The sequence below is a fragment of the Parus major genome, chromosome 27 (genome assembly GCF_001522545.3).
Source record: "Parus major isolate Abel chromosome 27, Parus_major1.1, whole genome shotgun sequence".
NCBI classification, from domain to species: domain Eukaryota; kingdom Metazoa; phylum Chordata; class Aves; order Passeriformes; family Paridae; genus Parus; species Parus major.
This window is the reverse complement of record NC_031796.1, coordinates 1,035,370-1,052,013: the sequence shown is the minus strand read 5'-3', so window position 1 is coordinate 1,052,013 and position 16,644 is coordinate 1,035,370. Positions and strand designations below refer to the sequence as shown.

The window sequence follows — 16,644 nt, the reverse complement described above, 5'->3', positions numbered from 1 at the left end:
TCTCACAGTGTGCCCCACACCCCACAGTGTGCCCCACACCCCACAGTGTGCCCCTCGAGGTGTCCCCCATCTCACAGTGTGCCCCACACCCCACAATGTGCCCCTCGAGGTGTCCCCCATCTCACAGTGTGTCCCTCACCCCACAGTGTGCCCCTCGAGGTGTTCCCCATCTCACAGTGTGCCCTACACCCCACAGTGTGCCCCTTGGGGCACCTTGCAACCCCACAGTGTGCCACTCACCCACAGTGTGCCCCTCAGGATGCCCCCTGGGGTACCCCCACACCCCAAAATGTGTCCCACACCCCCCAGTATGCCCCCCACACCTCACAATGTGCCCCTTGGGGTCCATTCCAGTCCTCCTCCACTGAGCATCAACTTCACTGTCAGGGACTTCCTTTCAGTCCAGCCTCATTTTGTTTGGCAGAATGAGTTTTCCTGAGATGTTTTGTGGGAAATGTGGCTCCAGGTGATGGTGGAAGGACACCACAGAGGGGAACAGGGGCACAAAGTCCCCTGGATGCACACACTGCTCCAGAAATGCTGCTTTCCTGGGGCTGGGACAACAGCTGTGTGCAGCTGGTGCTGCTGGGGGGTCCCAGCTGTGGAATGGGGTCTGCCCTCATGTCACTCTGTGCTTTGTGTCTTTCAGATGCCCCAAGTGCTGGTTAAACTCAAGAAGTATCCCCAAGGGGACAAGGTGAGCCTGGAGGGCCATCTGTGTGTGTCACCATGGTGCTGTGCCTGGCCTGCATGGGGAAATGCTCCCTGTCCCAAGAATGTCCCTGATGGGGCAGGGGGAGGTGGGCCTGTGCCAGCAGCATGGTGAGTTGAGTGCCTGACTTTGTGTTCATCAGGATTTCACTGAGGATGTGAACTGTGCCTTTGAGTTCCTGCTGAAGTTGACTCCTCTGCTCGACAAAGCCGACCAGCGCTGCAAGTGAGTGCTCACCATGGCCAGAGCTGCCACGTAGCCACATGGCACAAGCACCCTGTCCTCAGTGTGGGGTGCTGGGGCAGCTTCTGGCAGGGCTGGGTTAGTTTCTGATCCCATTTCTTCTTCCCGAGGACCTGCTGCTGCCACATGAGTGAGGCAGCGAGTGTGTGACAGCTGAGTCACGTGTGTGACACCCAGAGCTGCTCTGGACCCTGCAGCACCCTCGGAGGGGTGGGACAGGGCCAGGAGGGCATCTCATGAACCCCCCTGCCCTGTGGCACTGTCTGGGGTGACAGGAATGCTGTCCTTGGGGCTACAGCTCTCCTCTCTCTTCCAGCTGCAACTGCATGAGCCTGCTCCTGCAGGAGTGCAGCAAGCAGGGGCTGCTGTCTGAGGCCAACATGAACAACCTCATCGAAAAACGGTACAGCCACACCAAAGTCTGGGAAACCCCCAGGAGTGGGGGCCTGGTCTTGGGGGGAGCATGAGGGAGCAGTGTGCTGACACTGGGGGACTGCAGCTGGGACATGGCGGTCTGTGGGGATGGGATGCTGCTTTTGGGATAGCTTGGGTACAGGCAGTCTGTCCCCTCAGAGAGGCAGCTGGTGGTGGCCTGAAGCAGTGGCTGTCCCCTGAGGGGGCCAGTGGGTGGGTGGAGGGAGGCAGAGTGATGGATTCCTACACACTGACCCTTCTTTGGGGTCCCCTAGGGCCGCAGACAAGGAGAACTCTCCGTCCCTGAAATCGGCTGAGAATGCCAACATCCAGCCAAACCCTGGGCTCATCCTGAGGGCTGAGCCCACTGTCACCAACATCCTGAAGGTGAGTGCCCTTCTGCAGCCGTGCTGGGCTGGCTGGGCTCAGGCCTGGAGCCCTTTGCCAGCAGCATCGGTCTAACCAGGCAGCCAGGGCAATTGGGAGGCACTGGATTTCCCCCTGCCCTGGGGTGGGGTAGTGGAGGAATCACTGGAGCCTTGCTGCTCCATTGTGGAGATTGGGAGCTCCCCTCCTCCTTTCCAGGAAGCTGGAGGAGCTGTCATGTGGCATGTCATCAGTGCCAGCAGCCTGAGCCCAGCCAGCTCTGCCTGTCCTGCTCAGCTGCTCCTTGTGTGCATCTCCCCTGTTCCCTGGGGACTCCTCATGTCCCTGTGTCACTCTGGTTGTTTGGCTGCTACTGAGTGACAGGGGATGTTTTCCTGCTGGTGGCAGGGGCTCAGAGATCTCCATCCCACCTCTCCCAAATCCAGCTCCTTATGGTCTCAGGGACAGCTCTTGCAGCTGATCAACTCTGTACCCCAAAAGCTGGAGTTTGCTGCTGCTCTGAGGCACACATTCCCTGTGACTTCCCTTTCCTCTTACTCTTTTGCTTGTAGACCATGGATGCAGATCACTCCAAGTCCCCTGAGGGCCTGCTGGGGGTCCTGGGTCACATGCTGTCTGGGAAAAGTCTGGACTTGTTGCTGGCAGCGGCAGCAGCCACTGGGAAGCTGAAATCCTTCGCTCGGAAGTTTGTCAAGTGAGTGTCCACCTGGGTGGCACTGTGACTGGTGACCAGGGGGCTGGGGGGAACAGGCAAGCCCCCTAAACTGCCCCCTAGGCAGGGCTGGATGTGCCTCTGGCCCTGTGGAGCCCTGGGGAGGGCTGGGATCTCAGGGAGGCTGCACCCCATCTTGGCATGAACAGGACAGAGAATTGGATCCAGGTTGGTCTGGGGGTGTTGAGAATACTGAACATTTGGCAGAGCCCTGGATGCAGGGCAGTGTGTCCCTGCTGTTCACAGACACACGTGTCCTGGTTAGTGCACACATCACACGTGGGGCTGTGTGATGGGCTCCCCACAAAGTGGCTGGACCCACACCAGCCTCGGCGTGCATGGGGGGCCTGCTTGGGGGTCTGTGCTCCAAAATGCCCGCAGAGCTGGCTCTGGAGAGAGCTCACTGGTGTGGGGTGAGCAGCGTGGCTGGACCTGTGTGGCCACAGGGAGCAGAGACAGGGAGGAGGTGACTTGTCCCTGTGGGACTGGAGGGTGTCTGCAGAGCTGGGCCTTGAGTCTCCTACCCCTCTGTGCTGGGATGGAGTTTGGGGAGGGGTCTGCAGGCCAGGCAGCCCCCTGCTTGTCTCAGGGTTGGGAATTGTCTGGTTGGACTGATAATGCTTTGCTGCCACTCTCTGCCCCTCCAGGCTGAATGAATTCACCAAGCAAATCACCGGAGAAATCTGTGAGTGCGTGTGCGTCCGTGCGTGGGGTGATTGAGCTGTGCCCTCCCTGCTTCCCGTGCTGGGATGCTCTGGGGCCTGGCAGGATTAAACTGGGACTGGCTGTGGCACCAGAGCAAGCTGAGCTGTGCCAGGCCCGGCTGGGGGTGCTGGCAGGGTGGGGATGTGCCAGCGGGGATCTGGGCTCCTGGGGATGTGCTGCCTTCGTGTGCGTGTCCATCCCAAATCCAGGGTGTTCCCATGGGCTCCCTCTCCCCAGCTGAGCCCGAGGGCCCCTTGGCTCCCTCCCTGGAAGGGGTGATGTGTCAGCACAGCCCAGATAAGGACTCTGACTCCGTGTGATGAAACTTGCGGAGTGCTCTGACCTTCCATGGTGAGGGGGGCCCCGCTTGTGCTGGGGCTGCCAGAGGGAGGCCAGAGCTGCTCTGGGAGCTCGAGCAGAGGCAGATGAGTTGGGGGAAGGCACTTGGCACATCCCCTTGTTCACACAGAAGCACTGGGGGTGGTTAGAAAAGCTGTGTGGTGGTAAAAAGGCCTTGGCTCTGCTCTTGTGGGGTTCTGCTTCCCTTCTCCTGCTGAGGCCAGAGAGCTCCAAGGTCTTTATTTCTCCTCCCTCAGCCAAGAGTGGCCCAGTCCGGGCTCTGCTCTTTGACATCTCATTCCTCATGCTGTGCCATGTGGCCCAGACCTATGGCTCGGAGGTAAGGATCCTCCGAGGGGATGAGAGGGTGGGATGGATCCTGTGAGGGTGGGGAAGGATGAGGCTGGATCCTAACAGGGGCTCTCACCCTGCCAGCTCAGCCCCTGCGCTGCCGCGGCCTTTCAGCCTCCTCTAGTGGCCAGCCTGCCACTGTCTCCTCTGTCCCTCCTGTCCCTGCAGCCACTTCATAGCCCAGGTCACAGCACCCAGCACCTGGCACTTGGAAATCTGTCCCTGGGGCTCTCTGGGTGCCAGGTGATGGAGCAGGACTGGCTATCACCTCCCTGAGGACTTGGGCTGTGCTCCACTGATGGGTGGTGGGATCAGTGGGAATGCTGCTTCCAGTGGCCTCGGAGCTCACTAGACTGCTCCCAGTTTGCCCCTCCAGTGTGGCACTGGTTGGCTGGGGGGGGTTGCATGGCCAGGCAGTGTCAGCCCTCCCCGTCCAAGGAGGAACTCAAAGCCCTGCTCAGGAAACAGCACTTCTGCTGCATGAAAATTTTCCAGGTTTCGACATCTGTGTGTGCTGGGAGGCGAAACGATACCGAAACACTGGGAATGCAGAGAGGGGGAGAGAGGGGTCCTGCCCAGCTGGCCCTGGGAGCAGGGAGGGGGGACCAGGCAGGGAAGTGCCCAGGGCTGTCCAATGAGGTCTCATTCCCCCCCTTCCAGCCCTGTGACTTTCCTGCCCAGCTGCTGCTGAACAGATGTGCGAAACTTTTTTGGATAAAAATAGTGTCCCCTGGGTGACACAGGCTGAGGGGAGGAAGTGACGTGTGGGGTTCCCAGCTCATGGCCCCCACAGGACCCCCCCAGCTGGGCTGTGTGACCCCTGCCCTGGGGACCCTGCACTTGGTGGGGTGGGGGGACAAGGGACCTGTTTGAGCTGTGACCTCGTGGCCACACTCGCAGCTGGCATCTCTCCTCTGAGCTGGGTTGTGTTCTGCTGGGGAGCTCCCTGGTATTGGGGCAAACCACAGCCCACAGACAGAAACCAGTGCCTCCCAGGGGCTGACCAGTGCCTCCCAGGGGCTGACCAGTGCCTCTCAGGGGCTGACCAGTGCCTCCCAGGGGCTGACCAGTGCCTCCCAGGGGCTGACCAGTGCCTCCCAGGGGCTGACCAGTGCCCTACTGGGCCTGACCAGTGCCTCTCAGGGGCTGACCAGTGCCTCCCAGGAGCTGACCAGTGCCCTACTGGGCCTGACCAGTGCCTGTCTCCCCTCCGGGCCACAGGGCGGCGCTGTTCCCGCGGCCATGAGCACCCCAGGGTGGGGACAGACCCCAGGGTGGGGACAGACCCCAGGGTGGGGGACAGACCCCAGGGTGGGGACAGACCCAGGGTGGGGACAGACCCCAGGGTAGGGGACAAGCCTCAGGGTGAGGGTCCCCAGCAGGGTCCCTGTGGGATGCAGACCCCGTGCTTGTTCCTTCCCAGGTGATCCTGTCAGATTCCAACTCTCCGGGCGAGGTGCCCTTCTTCGAGACCTGGATGCTGACCTGCATGCCCGAGGAGGGGAAGATCCTCAACCCTGACCACCCCTGCTTCCGCCCGGATTCCACCAAGGTGGAGTCCCTGGTTGCCCTCCTTAACAACTCCTCCGAGATGAAGCTGGTGTAAGAGCCCACCCATGTGCCCACCCCAGCCCAGCTCCCCTGGCCCCAGAGCTGTGTCTGAATCCCCCTCTCACCCTGACAGGCAGATGAAGTGGCACGAGGTGTGTCTGAGCATCTCAGCTGCCATACTGGAGATCCTCAATGCCTGGGAGAATGGAGTCCTCAGCTTTGAGTCGATCCAGGTGAGGCTGGTGGGGGGGCAGAGTGGAGCTGTGCTGTGTCCTGAGGAGGGGCCAAGGGTCCAGAAGTTCTGGGGTACCCTGTTCTCCTGCCCTGATCTCTCTGGCAGCTGCCTTGGGGTTTGTTGTGACTCGGAAGTGGGAAACTGATGTGGCTCCATCCCCTTGTTCCTGCTTCAAAGTGCCCTGTGGGTGGCAGTGGGACTGGCAGGGACAGTGTCACCATGGAGGAGAGAGGGGCTTGGACCCTGCAGTGGGGACCCAGAGCCCTAGGAGGTGATGGCTGTGCATCCACCCAGCTGTGCTCATCGTCTGCTCGGTCTCCTCTGCTAGAAAATCACAGACAACATTAAGGGGAAGGTGTGCAGCATGGCGGTGTGTGCCGTGGCCTGGCTGGTGGCCCACGTCCGCATGCTGGGCCTGGATGAGCGGGAGAAGTCCCTGCAGATGATCCGGCAGCTCGCCACCCCCCTCTACGGAGAGAACACGCTCCAGTTCTACAACGAGCGGTGAGCTCGGGGACACGGGGCCTGTTCCTGCCCTGTGGCCACTTCCCAGTGCCATGGCCTCCTGACCCGATTCCACTTCCTGATCTCATGTCATCTCCCTGCCCTGCTCCTACTTCCCAGTTCCATGCTGCCTCCTGCCCCCTTTCCACTTTCCAGTGCCATTGTCTCCTGCCCTTCCTCCTCTTCCCAGTGCCATGCCATCTTCCCTGTTACTGCTTCCCAGTGCCGTGCTACTTCCTGCCCTGCTTCCACTTCCCCGGTGCTGTGTCATCTCCTGTTTCCATTTCCTGGAGCCATTCCATTTCCTGCTCAGCTTACACCTCCCAAGCCGTGCCATTCTCTGCCCTGCTGTCCCTTCCCGGTGCCCTCCTGACGCCGTCTCTCCGTCCCAGCGTGGTGATCATGAGCTCCATCCTGGAGCACATGTGCGCGGATGTCCTGCAGCAAACGGCCACGCAGATCAAATTCCCTGCCACTGGCATGGACACCATTCCCTACTGGAATCTTCTGCCCCCCAAGAAGCCCATCAAGGAGGTGCTGACCAGCGTGTTCACCAAGGTGCTGGAGAAGGGCTGGGTCGACAGCCGCTCCATCCACATCTTTGACACCCTGCTGCACATGGGGGGCGTGTACTGGTTCTGCAACAACCTGGTCAAGGTACGAGGGGGCAGGAGGGACCCCTGGTGCTGGGTGGGCTGCTGAGGCCAGGACTGGTGGGACTGGTTTGTGTTGCCAGTGTCCTGGCTGGCCCTGGGACAGTTCTGGCAGTGGAGGGGAGTGGGGCAGGCCCACCTCTGCCTCCTGCCCTGCAGGAGCTGCTGAAGGAGACGCGGAAGGAGCACACGCTGAGGGCCGTGGAGCTGCTCTATGCCATCTTCTGCCTGGACATGCAGCAGCTGACGCTGACGCTGCTGGGCCACATCCTGCCCAACCTGCTGACGGACTCCTCCAAGTGGCACACCCTCATGGACCCCCCTGGGAAGGCCCTGGCCAAGTAAGGCCCCAGACCCATGGAGACTGCCTGTTGGGGGAGAAGGGGAGATGGTCTGTGCTGGGATGAAGATCACACCTGCCTAAACCCCACTCTGGCTTCGGCAGTGCCAGCAGTTCCTCCTCTGGTCCCCATTCCCTGCTATCCCCTCTGAAGAGGATGCTGCTGTGTCCCACACCCCATTGTCAGGTGGGCTGGCAGCACCTGGCTGTGTCTCTGCTCTGTCCCCAGGCTCTCTGTTTGGTGTGCCCTGAGCTCCTACTCCTCCCACAGCAAGGTCCAGGCCTCGGCCCGGCAGAAGAAGAGGCACCGGGAGGACATCGAGGTGTGTCTGGGTGGAGCAGGGCTTGGCTGGGGGCTCTCTGTGCCCAAAGGCAGCAGGGGCTGGGGAATGTGAGGGTGGCAGGAATGAGTGGGCAAAGCCAGACTCCCTGCCCAGCTTCTCTGGGTTCTCTGAGGCCTTGCAACCTTAACATTCAGGATTCTCTCTTCTCTTCTCTGGGCAAGGGGCTGAGCTGCTCAGCGTGTGTCCAGCCCAGACTGGGGTGCTGTGGGTTAACAGAGATCACATCCTGGGCTGTGCAGAGCCGTGGGTGGGTCACCAGCCCTGGGCAGGGTGAGGGGCTGCTGGGGCTGACCCCTCTCTCCCCCAGGATTACATCAGCCTGTTCCCGCTGGATGACACACAGCCCTCCAAGCTCATGCGGCTGCTGAGCTCCAACGAGGAGGATTCCAACATCCTCTCCAGCCCCAGTAAGTGCAGGAGGGGAGGGGGGATGGCTCCCCTGCCTTGCTGTCCCTTTTGGCTGTGAAATGTGTGTTTGCACAAAACCCCTTCCCTTCCCAAACCAGCTGGATGAGGATTTAGAGATCTCAAGTGCATTTTGAGTTATCTTGGAGTTTTTGCATTTAGAAAAGGTCAGTTTCTTTGTTTTTCTGATCAGAACAACTAAAAAGGGTGAGATTACACCTTCCTTTTGTGCCAGTTCCCCCCAGCCCAACACCCCACACCCAAAAGGCTTTGGGGGCTTTGTGTCCCTCCAGCCACCCTGCATGGGACCTTAGCTGGAGGTGACATTCCTGGTGTCTGGGGCCAAATCCTGACATTCCAGTGCTGTTAACAAGGCTGAAGCAGAGCGGATGAGGGCCCTGCTCACATCCGTGTCCCTGCAGTGTCACGGGTTGCAACAGCTCCGGGGGGGGATTTGCTGGGGGCGTCCATGTCCTGCCCAGTGGGTGCTGTCACGCTTCCCACATAGATTGTCCACACTCCTGAGCAGTGAGTCAGGACATTCTCAGGTCATTCTTTCTCTCCTTATCCCAAATTACTCTATATATTAGTTTTCGACACATCCATTGGCCTTCAGTTTCAGTTGGTCTCATTACTGTTGAAATACGGGCTTTTCCCTTTATTTCACTTATCTTCTTTTACCTCCCGAGGCAGTCCCACCTCTCCCCAGTGACATTCAGGACTTTTTTGGGCTGTTTGCTGCAGCGATGTGGAAATGCCGCTTCCTGCAGCCACCATGTAACTCATGTGATTCCATGAGAAAAGTGTGGGAGGGCTTTCTTTTTCTGGTGAGCATCCTCAGAGCAGCACAAGGTGGATCTGCAGATTTGGGCAGGGGCCGTGGGGTGTGCACAAGAGCCTTCCCAGGGGGATTCCCATCCTGCTGGAGTGGACCTGACCCAGTTCTTCCCACAGGAGTGCCCAGCTGGGGTCAGCTCAATCTTCCTGGTCTGTCCCATGATTTGCTGCTAGATTTGGACGTGCCTCAGCTCTGATAGCTGAATTGCACCCTGACAGTGAGATGGGAGGGCTGCTGTGCAGCTGTTGAACATCTGGCTTGCACACAGGATGTGTGCCGTGTGTGTCGCTGCCGTTCTCCTGCGCTCCCGATCGTGACACCACGCATCGCACCCCGAAAGCAGCGTGGGAAACCTGCCTGGGCTCCGTGGGGGCTGGCAGAGGGGACAGGGATGGGGCAGAGACCATCTGGGCTGTGTTTTTGGGGTGCCCTGCTGGCACAGACTCTGTCGGGTACAGGGGACCTAAAGCTCTTCTGCTCCACAGAGTTGCCTCATGACAAAGCCTCTCCCAGAGCTGGGTGACCTCGAGTGGCCAGAGCTGGCCAGCATGGGCACATTGGCTCAGCCAAGGGGGCCATGAGGCTGTTCCTGACTCTCTGCTCCTGCCCACAGATCGCTCCATGAGCAGCTCACTCTCTGCCTCCCAGCTCCACACCGTCAGCATGAGGGACCCGCTGAACCGGGTGCTGGGTAAGGTGGGGATGGGTCTGTGGGGTCCCATCAACCACTGGCACACCGCTGGGAAGTTCAGGTCACCCACAGCCTCCTCACCTGTTGCTCTCTCCCTGTCCCCACAGCAAACCTCTTCCTGCTCATCTCTTCCATCCTGGGGGCCAAGACAGCCGGCACCCACACCCAGTTTGTCCAGTGGTTCATGGAGGAGTGTGTGGAGTGCCTGGAGCAGGGCAGCCGTGGGAGCATCCTCCAGTTCATGCCCTTCACCATGGTGGGTCCAGCAGCTGTGACACCCCTGTCCCCGCTTGGGGGGCACCAGGGTCCCACAGGAGGGGCACATCCCAGGCTCCTGGTGACACTCACCTGTGTTTCTCCTCTCTCCCTGGGCAGGTGTCAGAGCTGGTGAAGGTGTCCACCATGTCCAGTCCCAAAATCGTCCTGGCCATCACTGACCTCAGCCTGCCCCTGGGCCGTCGTGTCGCCGCCAAGGCCATCGCTGCGCTGTGAGTGGGGCTGCTCCAGCCAGGGGGGATCCTTGAGGAGCCCAGGGATGTTCCTGATGGCTGGGATGGACTCAGTCACTGCAGCTGCTGGAGAGCTGCTCCCTCAGCACACACAGCCATCTCCTCGCTCTGCCTCGTGGCACTTTTGAGACTGAGACACCCCCCCTAATTTTTTTAGTTGTATAAATCAATTCTTTTGTACAACCAGCTTTTGCCTCATCTACATTTGGGCTCCTGGAACTCCCCAAAACCCCTCGATTCTGGGGGTGATGGGGACCCAGTGGCCAAGCCCTGTGCTGGGCAGGAGGGGAGATCTTCACCCTGTGCCACACCTGAGGATGGGTGGTGGGCAGCCTGTGGTGCTCTGACTGGGAGTGGGCGCTGCACTGGGTGGGGCAGGGATGCTTCCCTGCTGCGCTGTCAGCCACAAGCGGGGTCTTGTTGGGAATTCCACCACGTGAGTGTGAGTTCTACTTGGAATTCCTCTCCATGAGTGTGAGTTTTTGTTGGAATTCCTCCCCGTGAGTTCAGTCCGCGGTGAGCACGGCATGGGCAGTGGGTGAGTAACCGTGACCCTGCCAGCACCACACCGGCCTCGTGCTGGGACAGGCTCCCCTGGGACTGTCCCCACACCCCGTCAGCTGCTCCAGCAGTGAATCCTCACAGCTGTCACGAGCTCCTGTCCCCGAGGGGGTGGCAGGGCCAGGGCGGCTGCACCTCTGCCCCTTCCACTGCTGTTGACTCACAAGAAAGGGGAAAGCGGGCACCAGCCCTTCCCTCAGGGCACCGTGACTCCAAGCCCACTCCTGGGGCTGGGCTGTGCCTCTGCCCTCCTCGGCACCAGTGGGGTTCCCAGCCCTGTTTTGGGAGGCTATGAGGGGAGCTGGGGCACAGGGTGATCCTGGAGCAGGGCCACAGGGGCTGGTGGCCAAGGAGGAGGCAGCAGGACAGTGACTCGGGGCCGGGCTGACCCCATCTGATCCCAGAATGAGCTCAGCTCCCGGCAGCTCCCAGGATTTGCCGGAGGGAGAGACCCCGATGCACTTGGGGTAGCTGCAGGTGTTGCTGGTCCTTGGTCTTCACACACAGAGCATCCTCCCCCTTCCCGCTGGCCGCAGGGGTCCAGCCCGTGATCCCAACGCGGGGCAGCCGGGAGCAGCTGCGGGCTTGGGTGGGGCACAGAGCCTGGCACGAACCGGGATGGACCGGGATGCCCTCACCGAGCCTGACACTGCTGTGAGTCCCACCCTGAGCTGGCACCGACCCTCCCGGGCACCTCTGCTCGCTCAGGGGCAGCTCTTTACCGTTAGCCCGGAGCAAAGAGCAGGGCCTGGCGTGGCCTTCCCGGCTCTGTCAATATTTGCCGAGGCAGCCCCATGCCTGGTGTTGGCACCGGAGCTTCCCCTTACAGGAAGGGGCTGGAGCAGGAGAAGGGGGTTTTCTGTAAGCGAGGGAGGAAGGAGGGAACTGCTGCCCGTGGGGTTTGTGCAGCCAAATGCCCACGGGTGAGGGCTTCCCCCTGGCAGTTTGTGACCCTGGGGCTCCAGCCTGTGCCAGCCCCTGCCCAGGGCTGACAGCTGGCAGGAGGCAGGAGCTGGGAGCCCTGGCACGCCCCAGCACTGGGCTCTGTCTGGGATCATCACTGGGATGAGTGTGGTGAGGGATGCTGGTGGTCATGGGATGTGAGCGTGGGCCTGATGGCAGGAAATGGGGCTGGTGGAGCTGGGACAGCCCAGGGTGGGCAAACACCCACTGGGGAGAGGCTGGGGATGCCCTTAGGGGCTTTCTGGGGCAGGGGAGATGCCCAGGGCTCTCCTGACATTGCTCAGCCACATTGGGGGCTGCCTCCTTTCTCCATCCTCACTGCTGAAAGCCTCCTCCCACCGTGGCAGCTCTGGGCACATCCCTGGGCAGCTCTGGGGCAGATTCCTGTGTGACAACAGCAGCTAAAGGGTGATTGGGGACCCCCCCAGTGCCACCAGCCCCAGGATGAGCCCACAAGCCAGCTCTGGGCATGGTGCCGGTGCCCTCGGCGGGCGCTGCCAGCGCGGGAAGCTTCCGGAGCTTTCTAGGAATCGGCTCTTGCCCAAGCAGCGCTGCTGGGCGAGGGAGGAAGCAGCTGTCCCACGGTGCCTCCTGCCCCTCAGCGGGCTCAGGCTGTGGGGTGGGGGCACTGGGGGGGCTGCATTTCATCTCTCTGAGCTGACACCAGCAGCCACAGCCCCACCCCAAAGTCCCATTCCTTCATCCCCCGTGTCTCTGTCCCTGCATCCTCACACCCTGGCCACTCTGCCTCCCTCCCACGCAAGCAGGAGACAGTGGAACAGAGAGAGAGTGCAAAAATAGAGTTTATTTCCTTTTTTATCACTTAGAAAAAAGCGGGTGTTTCTTAGGGCTCACCCAGCTGCAGCAATAAATACAGTACAAAAAACCCCCCACGCCCAGAGCTCCCACACAGCCACGGGACCGGGGCTGCGTCAGGCTCAGGAGGATGGGAATGTGTCCAAGTGGCTCTTTCCGGCCAGGGGTGGGCACAAATAAGTTAAACTGCAATAAGTACTCCAAGTTTAGCAGGGAAGGGGGACAGAGATGCAGCTCCCCAAAATGCTGGGGCTCCCTGGAAAAGTCTCATCCTGCTGAGGCTGCTGCATCCCTCTGGTTCTTCCATTTTGCCTCCCCTCCCTCCCTAATGGCTAATAAATATTAATTACTAGAAATAACACCCATCAGATGTGTCCCTGCAGGCTGCAGACCGGACAGGGAGATGCTGCTCTGGAGCATCCTCATCCTGGGATGAAGGTGGTTTCCTGTGGGATGCTGCAGCAGCCCCAGCAGTGCGAGCTGTGGGGAAACTGAGGCACAGGCAGCGCCTGCAGCAGCTGTGGGGGCTCAGCCCAGCTCCAGAACCTCGTAGCAGAGATACGCTTGTGTTTAAATATTAAACAAGGGTGATGCTGCACAGGTACCTGTGCACGGATCCACCGCGGGATCCCCTGGCACCCGCCCGGGGCCACAGGTGGGGGAGCATCCCCAGACAGATAAATATTAAATAGCCATAAATATTAAATAAGCAGGAAATGGGGTGCTCTCGGGATGTCCCTCAGCTGGGACATCCACAAACAGGCGTCAAAGGTTGGCGAGGTGCCGCAGCGCCCGGTACGCCGTCTCCAGGAACCGCTGGAAGTTGGCCAGGATGAAGAAGCCGCCGACTTGGTGGTGGAAGTGGGAGGAGAAGGTGGGGAGGGGGTCCTGGTTCTCTGTGGGGTACGTCACCGTGGCCAGGTCCAGGTCCTCCATCTGCAGCCAGGCAGAGGCGTCAGCTCCAGGCCTGGAGATGTCCCCCTGCCCAAGTGTGCCCCTCCTGGGGCTGCAGCCCTTTCCGTGCTCACCCCTCCCTGTGAATGGAGCCCCCACCATACCCACTCCTCCTCTGGGATGCAGCCCCTGCTTTACCCACCTGCCCCACAAAGTTCCCCCCTTGCCCCCGCACCTGATGCTGGATGTTGGAGGACAGGTTGGCCATGTCCAGCTGCAGGGTCTCCACCAGCCCAGCGTGCCCAGGCAGCAGGGCCTGGATGGTGGCCAGAGAGCCTTGGTAGATGTGGAGCCCGGCACGGATTTGGTTGAAGCAAGTCTCCTGTGGGGGGCACGGCGTGGTCAGAGGGGCTGGGTGTGACACGGGGCACTCTGGGGTGGCCCCAGCCGTGACAGAGCTGACCAGCTCATGGCAGGGGTGGGCAGCCCGCACTCACTGCCTGGAAGGTTCGCTTGTGACACTGCTCCAGAGGCGCCTGGGCGATGTCCAGGTGCTGCCGCACCAGCAGCAGCTCGTCCTCCTTGCACAGCTGCAAGGTGTCACACTGCGGACAAAGGGGACAGGGTCAGGACACCAGAGGACCCCGACACCCCCAGCGCCCCCCAGCATCCCATCCCTGGAGTGTGGGACCCTGTGCAGCCCTGCCAGGAGGAGGGAGGGGATGGAGTGGACCCGGTGTAACAGGGACGGAGCTGTGGCTGCCCTGGCAAGGTGCGTACCCAGGAAGGTCACCACGTGTCCCCGGTGGGTGCCCCAACACCCCGGGGCTGAGCCTTGGGCAGTGCAGGGGACACTGCTGGCTCCTGGCCCTGCGGTGCCGATAAGGGCAGGGAGGGGAAGGTCACCTTATCTGTGACCTCACAGTGGCTGCCATCCCCCCTCCGCAGCGTGTGGGACTCACCACCACGCGCTGCAGCGCGGCCACATCCCCACGGATCTTGCGAGTGAACTCGAGGTTCCTCTGCAGGAAGAGCTGGAAGTCCTGGTCCCCTGAGAGCTCGGTCAGTGGCGCCCCGTGCAGCGCTCGCCACGGCGCCCACAGCAGCACGCCCAGCAGCAGCGCCAGCCCACCTGCGGGAACAGCGGCTCAGCGTCCCCGACACCCCCGGGAGCCCCGAGCCCTCAGCCAGGATGGGCTCAGCAGCCAGGACCACCCTGGGGATGCTGGCAGCAGCGTGGCTTGGGGAAGGGGCGGAGACCCCAAAAAGGGAGAGGGACCAGTGTTCCCTGCATCCGACCGGTGCCGAGGGCAGCAGCAGGGGGCTGTGGGTGTGCGGGTGCAGCAGGTGCCACAGGTAGGGTGGGTTTATGGGTGCAGTGGGGGCAGTGGGTGCTACTCTTAGAGTGGTCTGGGTGCAGAGGGGGCAGCGGGTCTCTGGGCAAAGTGAGGTTTTGGGGTGGTTTGAGTGCAGCGGGAGCAGTGGGGGAAGCGGGTGTAGTGGGAGCAGTGGGAGATGAGGGTGCTGCACTGGGTGCTGGCTACTCACGGGTGAGGAAGCACATGGTGGGTGCCCGGCTCGGTGTCTCCTCCTCTGTTCAGTGCGGCCCTGCCCAGCCCGGCTCCGCTCGCTGCTGCCCGGCTGTGCTCATTGATCGGGGGCATTTATAGCGCACGGGCCTCGGGGATTCTCACCGATGAGGCAACAGCGCGATTGCTTCACTGCCTTAATCACAGCATGCAAATCTCGCGAACCGGGTGCTCGGCCGCGGCCACACCGTGGGGTTTTCCCGGGGCCGGTGGGCAGTGGTGCCCCTCGGGGAGGCTACAGCCGCCCGGAGGAGCCCAGGCACTGAGGCTGGTGCCGGGACAGGGCAGGTGGTGCCTTGGTGACTCATTAACCTGCTCGCAGGGCTCCCACTCCACTGGCCAGGTGGGCCAGTGCCCAGCACAGCAGGGTCACGTGCAGGGTCGCTCTCAGGGTCATTCGCCACCAGCCAAGGGGATGGTGGCTTCTCGCTGCTGTTGTCACCCTGGCGTTGTCCCCATCCCCAGCCCGCGTGGGCAGCACCCCCTGACAGCTGCCCCAGACCCTCCCTCTGGCATCAGGGCGGGTGCTGGTGGTGTCACCTTCACTGTGGTGGCACCAGCTGGAGGTGGCCAAGGTGTGACCCGGTCCAGGCACGTGGCCAGGGCTGCGGCTCCTTGAGGCAGCAGCACAGGGCCAGATCCTGCCCTGCTGGGGGCTGTGGGGCAGGGTTGTGCCCAGGGTCCCCATGAGCAGCACCAAGCACCGGCCACATCGGGCTGAGCCCACCTGCGAGGGGCCAACCCCCCACTCTGCCCTACAGGGGAGAGGCTTCCAGGGCAGCCCTTGGCAAGGGGTGGCTGCTCCTGGCCCCGTTGCGCTGACGAGGGAATTTTGGCTCGTGCTGGTTCCCGCAAGTCCTTCCAGGATCTGTTGGGCCGGTGCCAGCTGGCCGGCTCCTGCCCTACACGGGCCAGTCAGGGCACAAGAGGCACCCGTTCCCCTCACAGCCCCGGACAGGGTGACCCCAGAGCAGCGTTGGGCTGGGGAGGCTCATTCTGCACTCCTGACCCCTGCCTGGGTCCCATCGCTGCCCCTCTGGAGGCTGTGGGACAGGGATGGGGACAGGGATGGGGACAGGGATGGGGACAGGGATGGGGACAGGGAACCCAGTGTCTGCAGGTTGCAGGTGTTGGTGGGCCCTGGGATGGGCCACACATCCAGTGGGGTACAGTTTATGGGGTACAGTTTATGGGGTACAGCCATAGCACCAGCTCCAGAAATTGGAAGTTCTGGAAGTTCCTGCCTCCAGCTGGGAAATAAACCCCCATTGGCTGCAGCCAATCCCTGAGTACCAAGCTGAGCCTTCCTGGCAGGTGTGCTCTAAAACCTGCTGCTGACCTCCCTTCAAACCTGGCAGCACTCAACGTTCTGCGCTCTGGATCCATGAAGGGACCTTGGCAATAAGAGGCTGTTCACGGGATTTTTGGGAGAAACAGCCCCCCCCAGCTCTGCCTGTCCCCAGCCCGGAGCCAGGGAGAGCCAGAGGCCATTGAGGGGCTCAGTGGGGTCCCCTCAGTTGGAGCAGCCATGGGGTCACCCCAGAGCTGCCCTCTCAGCAGGATGGTGCTTTCAGGAATTGTGATGGGGGCGTGGGGGGGTTGAATCAGCGCCCAAAGGCCCTGTCAGCTTTCCAAGGAAGGAAGTGGTTTCAAATCTGAAACTGTGGGTGTTGGGGGGTGGGGGAAGGAGCTGGCCCAGAAAACCACCCCCCCACCATGGGGCCAGAGCTGCTTGGTCCAGGGACTGTCCTGGGCACCCACGCCAATGTCACCCTTCCTCTTCAGCCTCTTTCCACCGGTGCTCCTGGGATGTCCCTGTGTCCCCAGTGCCAGCCCCAGCGCCCCTGGTTGGGCTTCTTTGGTCTCCCCCAGAGATCCCCAGAGCGGG

At 61.5% G+C, this 16,644-nt stretch overlaps 2 protein-coding genes across 3 annotated transcripts in view; one reads left to right on the top strand and one right to left on the bottom strand.

The window, feature by feature from the left end:
* MED24 (mediator complex subunit 24) overlaps positions 1–10,119 on the top strand; it is a 17,964-nt gene extending 7,845 nt beyond the window's left edge. For both annotated transcript variants that reach the window (XM_015651415.2, XM_019009089.2), the window contains 17 exons: positions 650–697; positions 855–937; positions 1,272–1,358; positions 1,645–1,756; positions 2,308–2,450; positions 3,116–3,153; positions 3,770–3,852; positions 5,287–5,465; positions 5,548–5,647; positions 5,978–6,153; positions 6,546–6,810; positions 6,966–7,147; positions 7,376–7,469; positions 7,798–7,897; positions 9,347–9,424; positions 9,532–9,680; positions 9,800–10,119. In XM_015651415.2, the coding sequence (XP_015506901.1) occupies positions 650–697; positions 855–937; positions 1,272–1,358; positions 1,645–1,756; positions 2,308–2,450; positions 3,116–3,153; positions 3,770–3,852; positions 5,287–5,465; positions 5,548–5,647; positions 5,978–6,153; positions 6,546–6,810; positions 6,966–7,147; positions 7,376–7,469; positions 7,798–7,897; positions 9,347–9,424; positions 9,532–9,680; positions 9,800–9,916 (2,034 nt within the window). In that variant the 3' untranslated portion in view covers positions 9,917–10,119. The remainder of the gene's footprint in view (positions 1–649; positions 698–854; positions 938–1,271; positions 1,359–1,644; positions 1,757–2,307; positions 2,451–3,115; positions 3,154–3,769; positions 3,853–5,286; positions 5,466–5,547; positions 5,648–5,977; positions 6,154–6,545; positions 6,811–6,965; positions 7,148–7,375; positions 7,470–7,797; positions 7,898–9,346; positions 9,425–9,531; positions 9,681–9,799) is intronic.
* Positions 10,120–12,265: 2,146 nt separating this feature from the next.
* On the bottom strand, positions 12,266–15,802 carry CSF3 (colony stimulating factor 3). Its single transcript, XM_015651037.3, has 5 exons — positions 14,716–15,802; positions 14,130–14,299; positions 13,665–13,772; positions 13,403–13,549; positions 12,266–13,209 (listed from the first exon to the last, which is right to left on the bottom strand). Exons 1-5 carry the CDS (start codon positions 14,729–14,731, stop codon positions 13,039–13,041), a joined length of 612 nt encoding a protein of 203 aa, XP_015506523.1. The 5' UTR covers positions 14,732–15,802; the 3' UTR covers positions 12,266–13,038.
* Positions 15,803–16,644: the final 842 nt, after the last annotated feature.

What these genes read in the sequence shown, in the direction of transcription:
- CSF3 (XM_015651037.3), bottom strand. An exon ending in CCGCGCTGCAGCGCGTGGTG is followed by an intron (nt 13,773 to 14,129) that starts GTGAGTCCCACA and finishes CTTTGTCCGCAG; the next exon opens with TGTGACACCTTGCAGCTGTG. An exon ending in ACAAGCGAACCTTCCAGGCA is followed by an intron (nt 13,550 to 13,664) that starts GTGAGTGCGGGC and finishes TGCCCCCCACAG; the next exon opens with GAGACTTGCTTCAACCAAAT.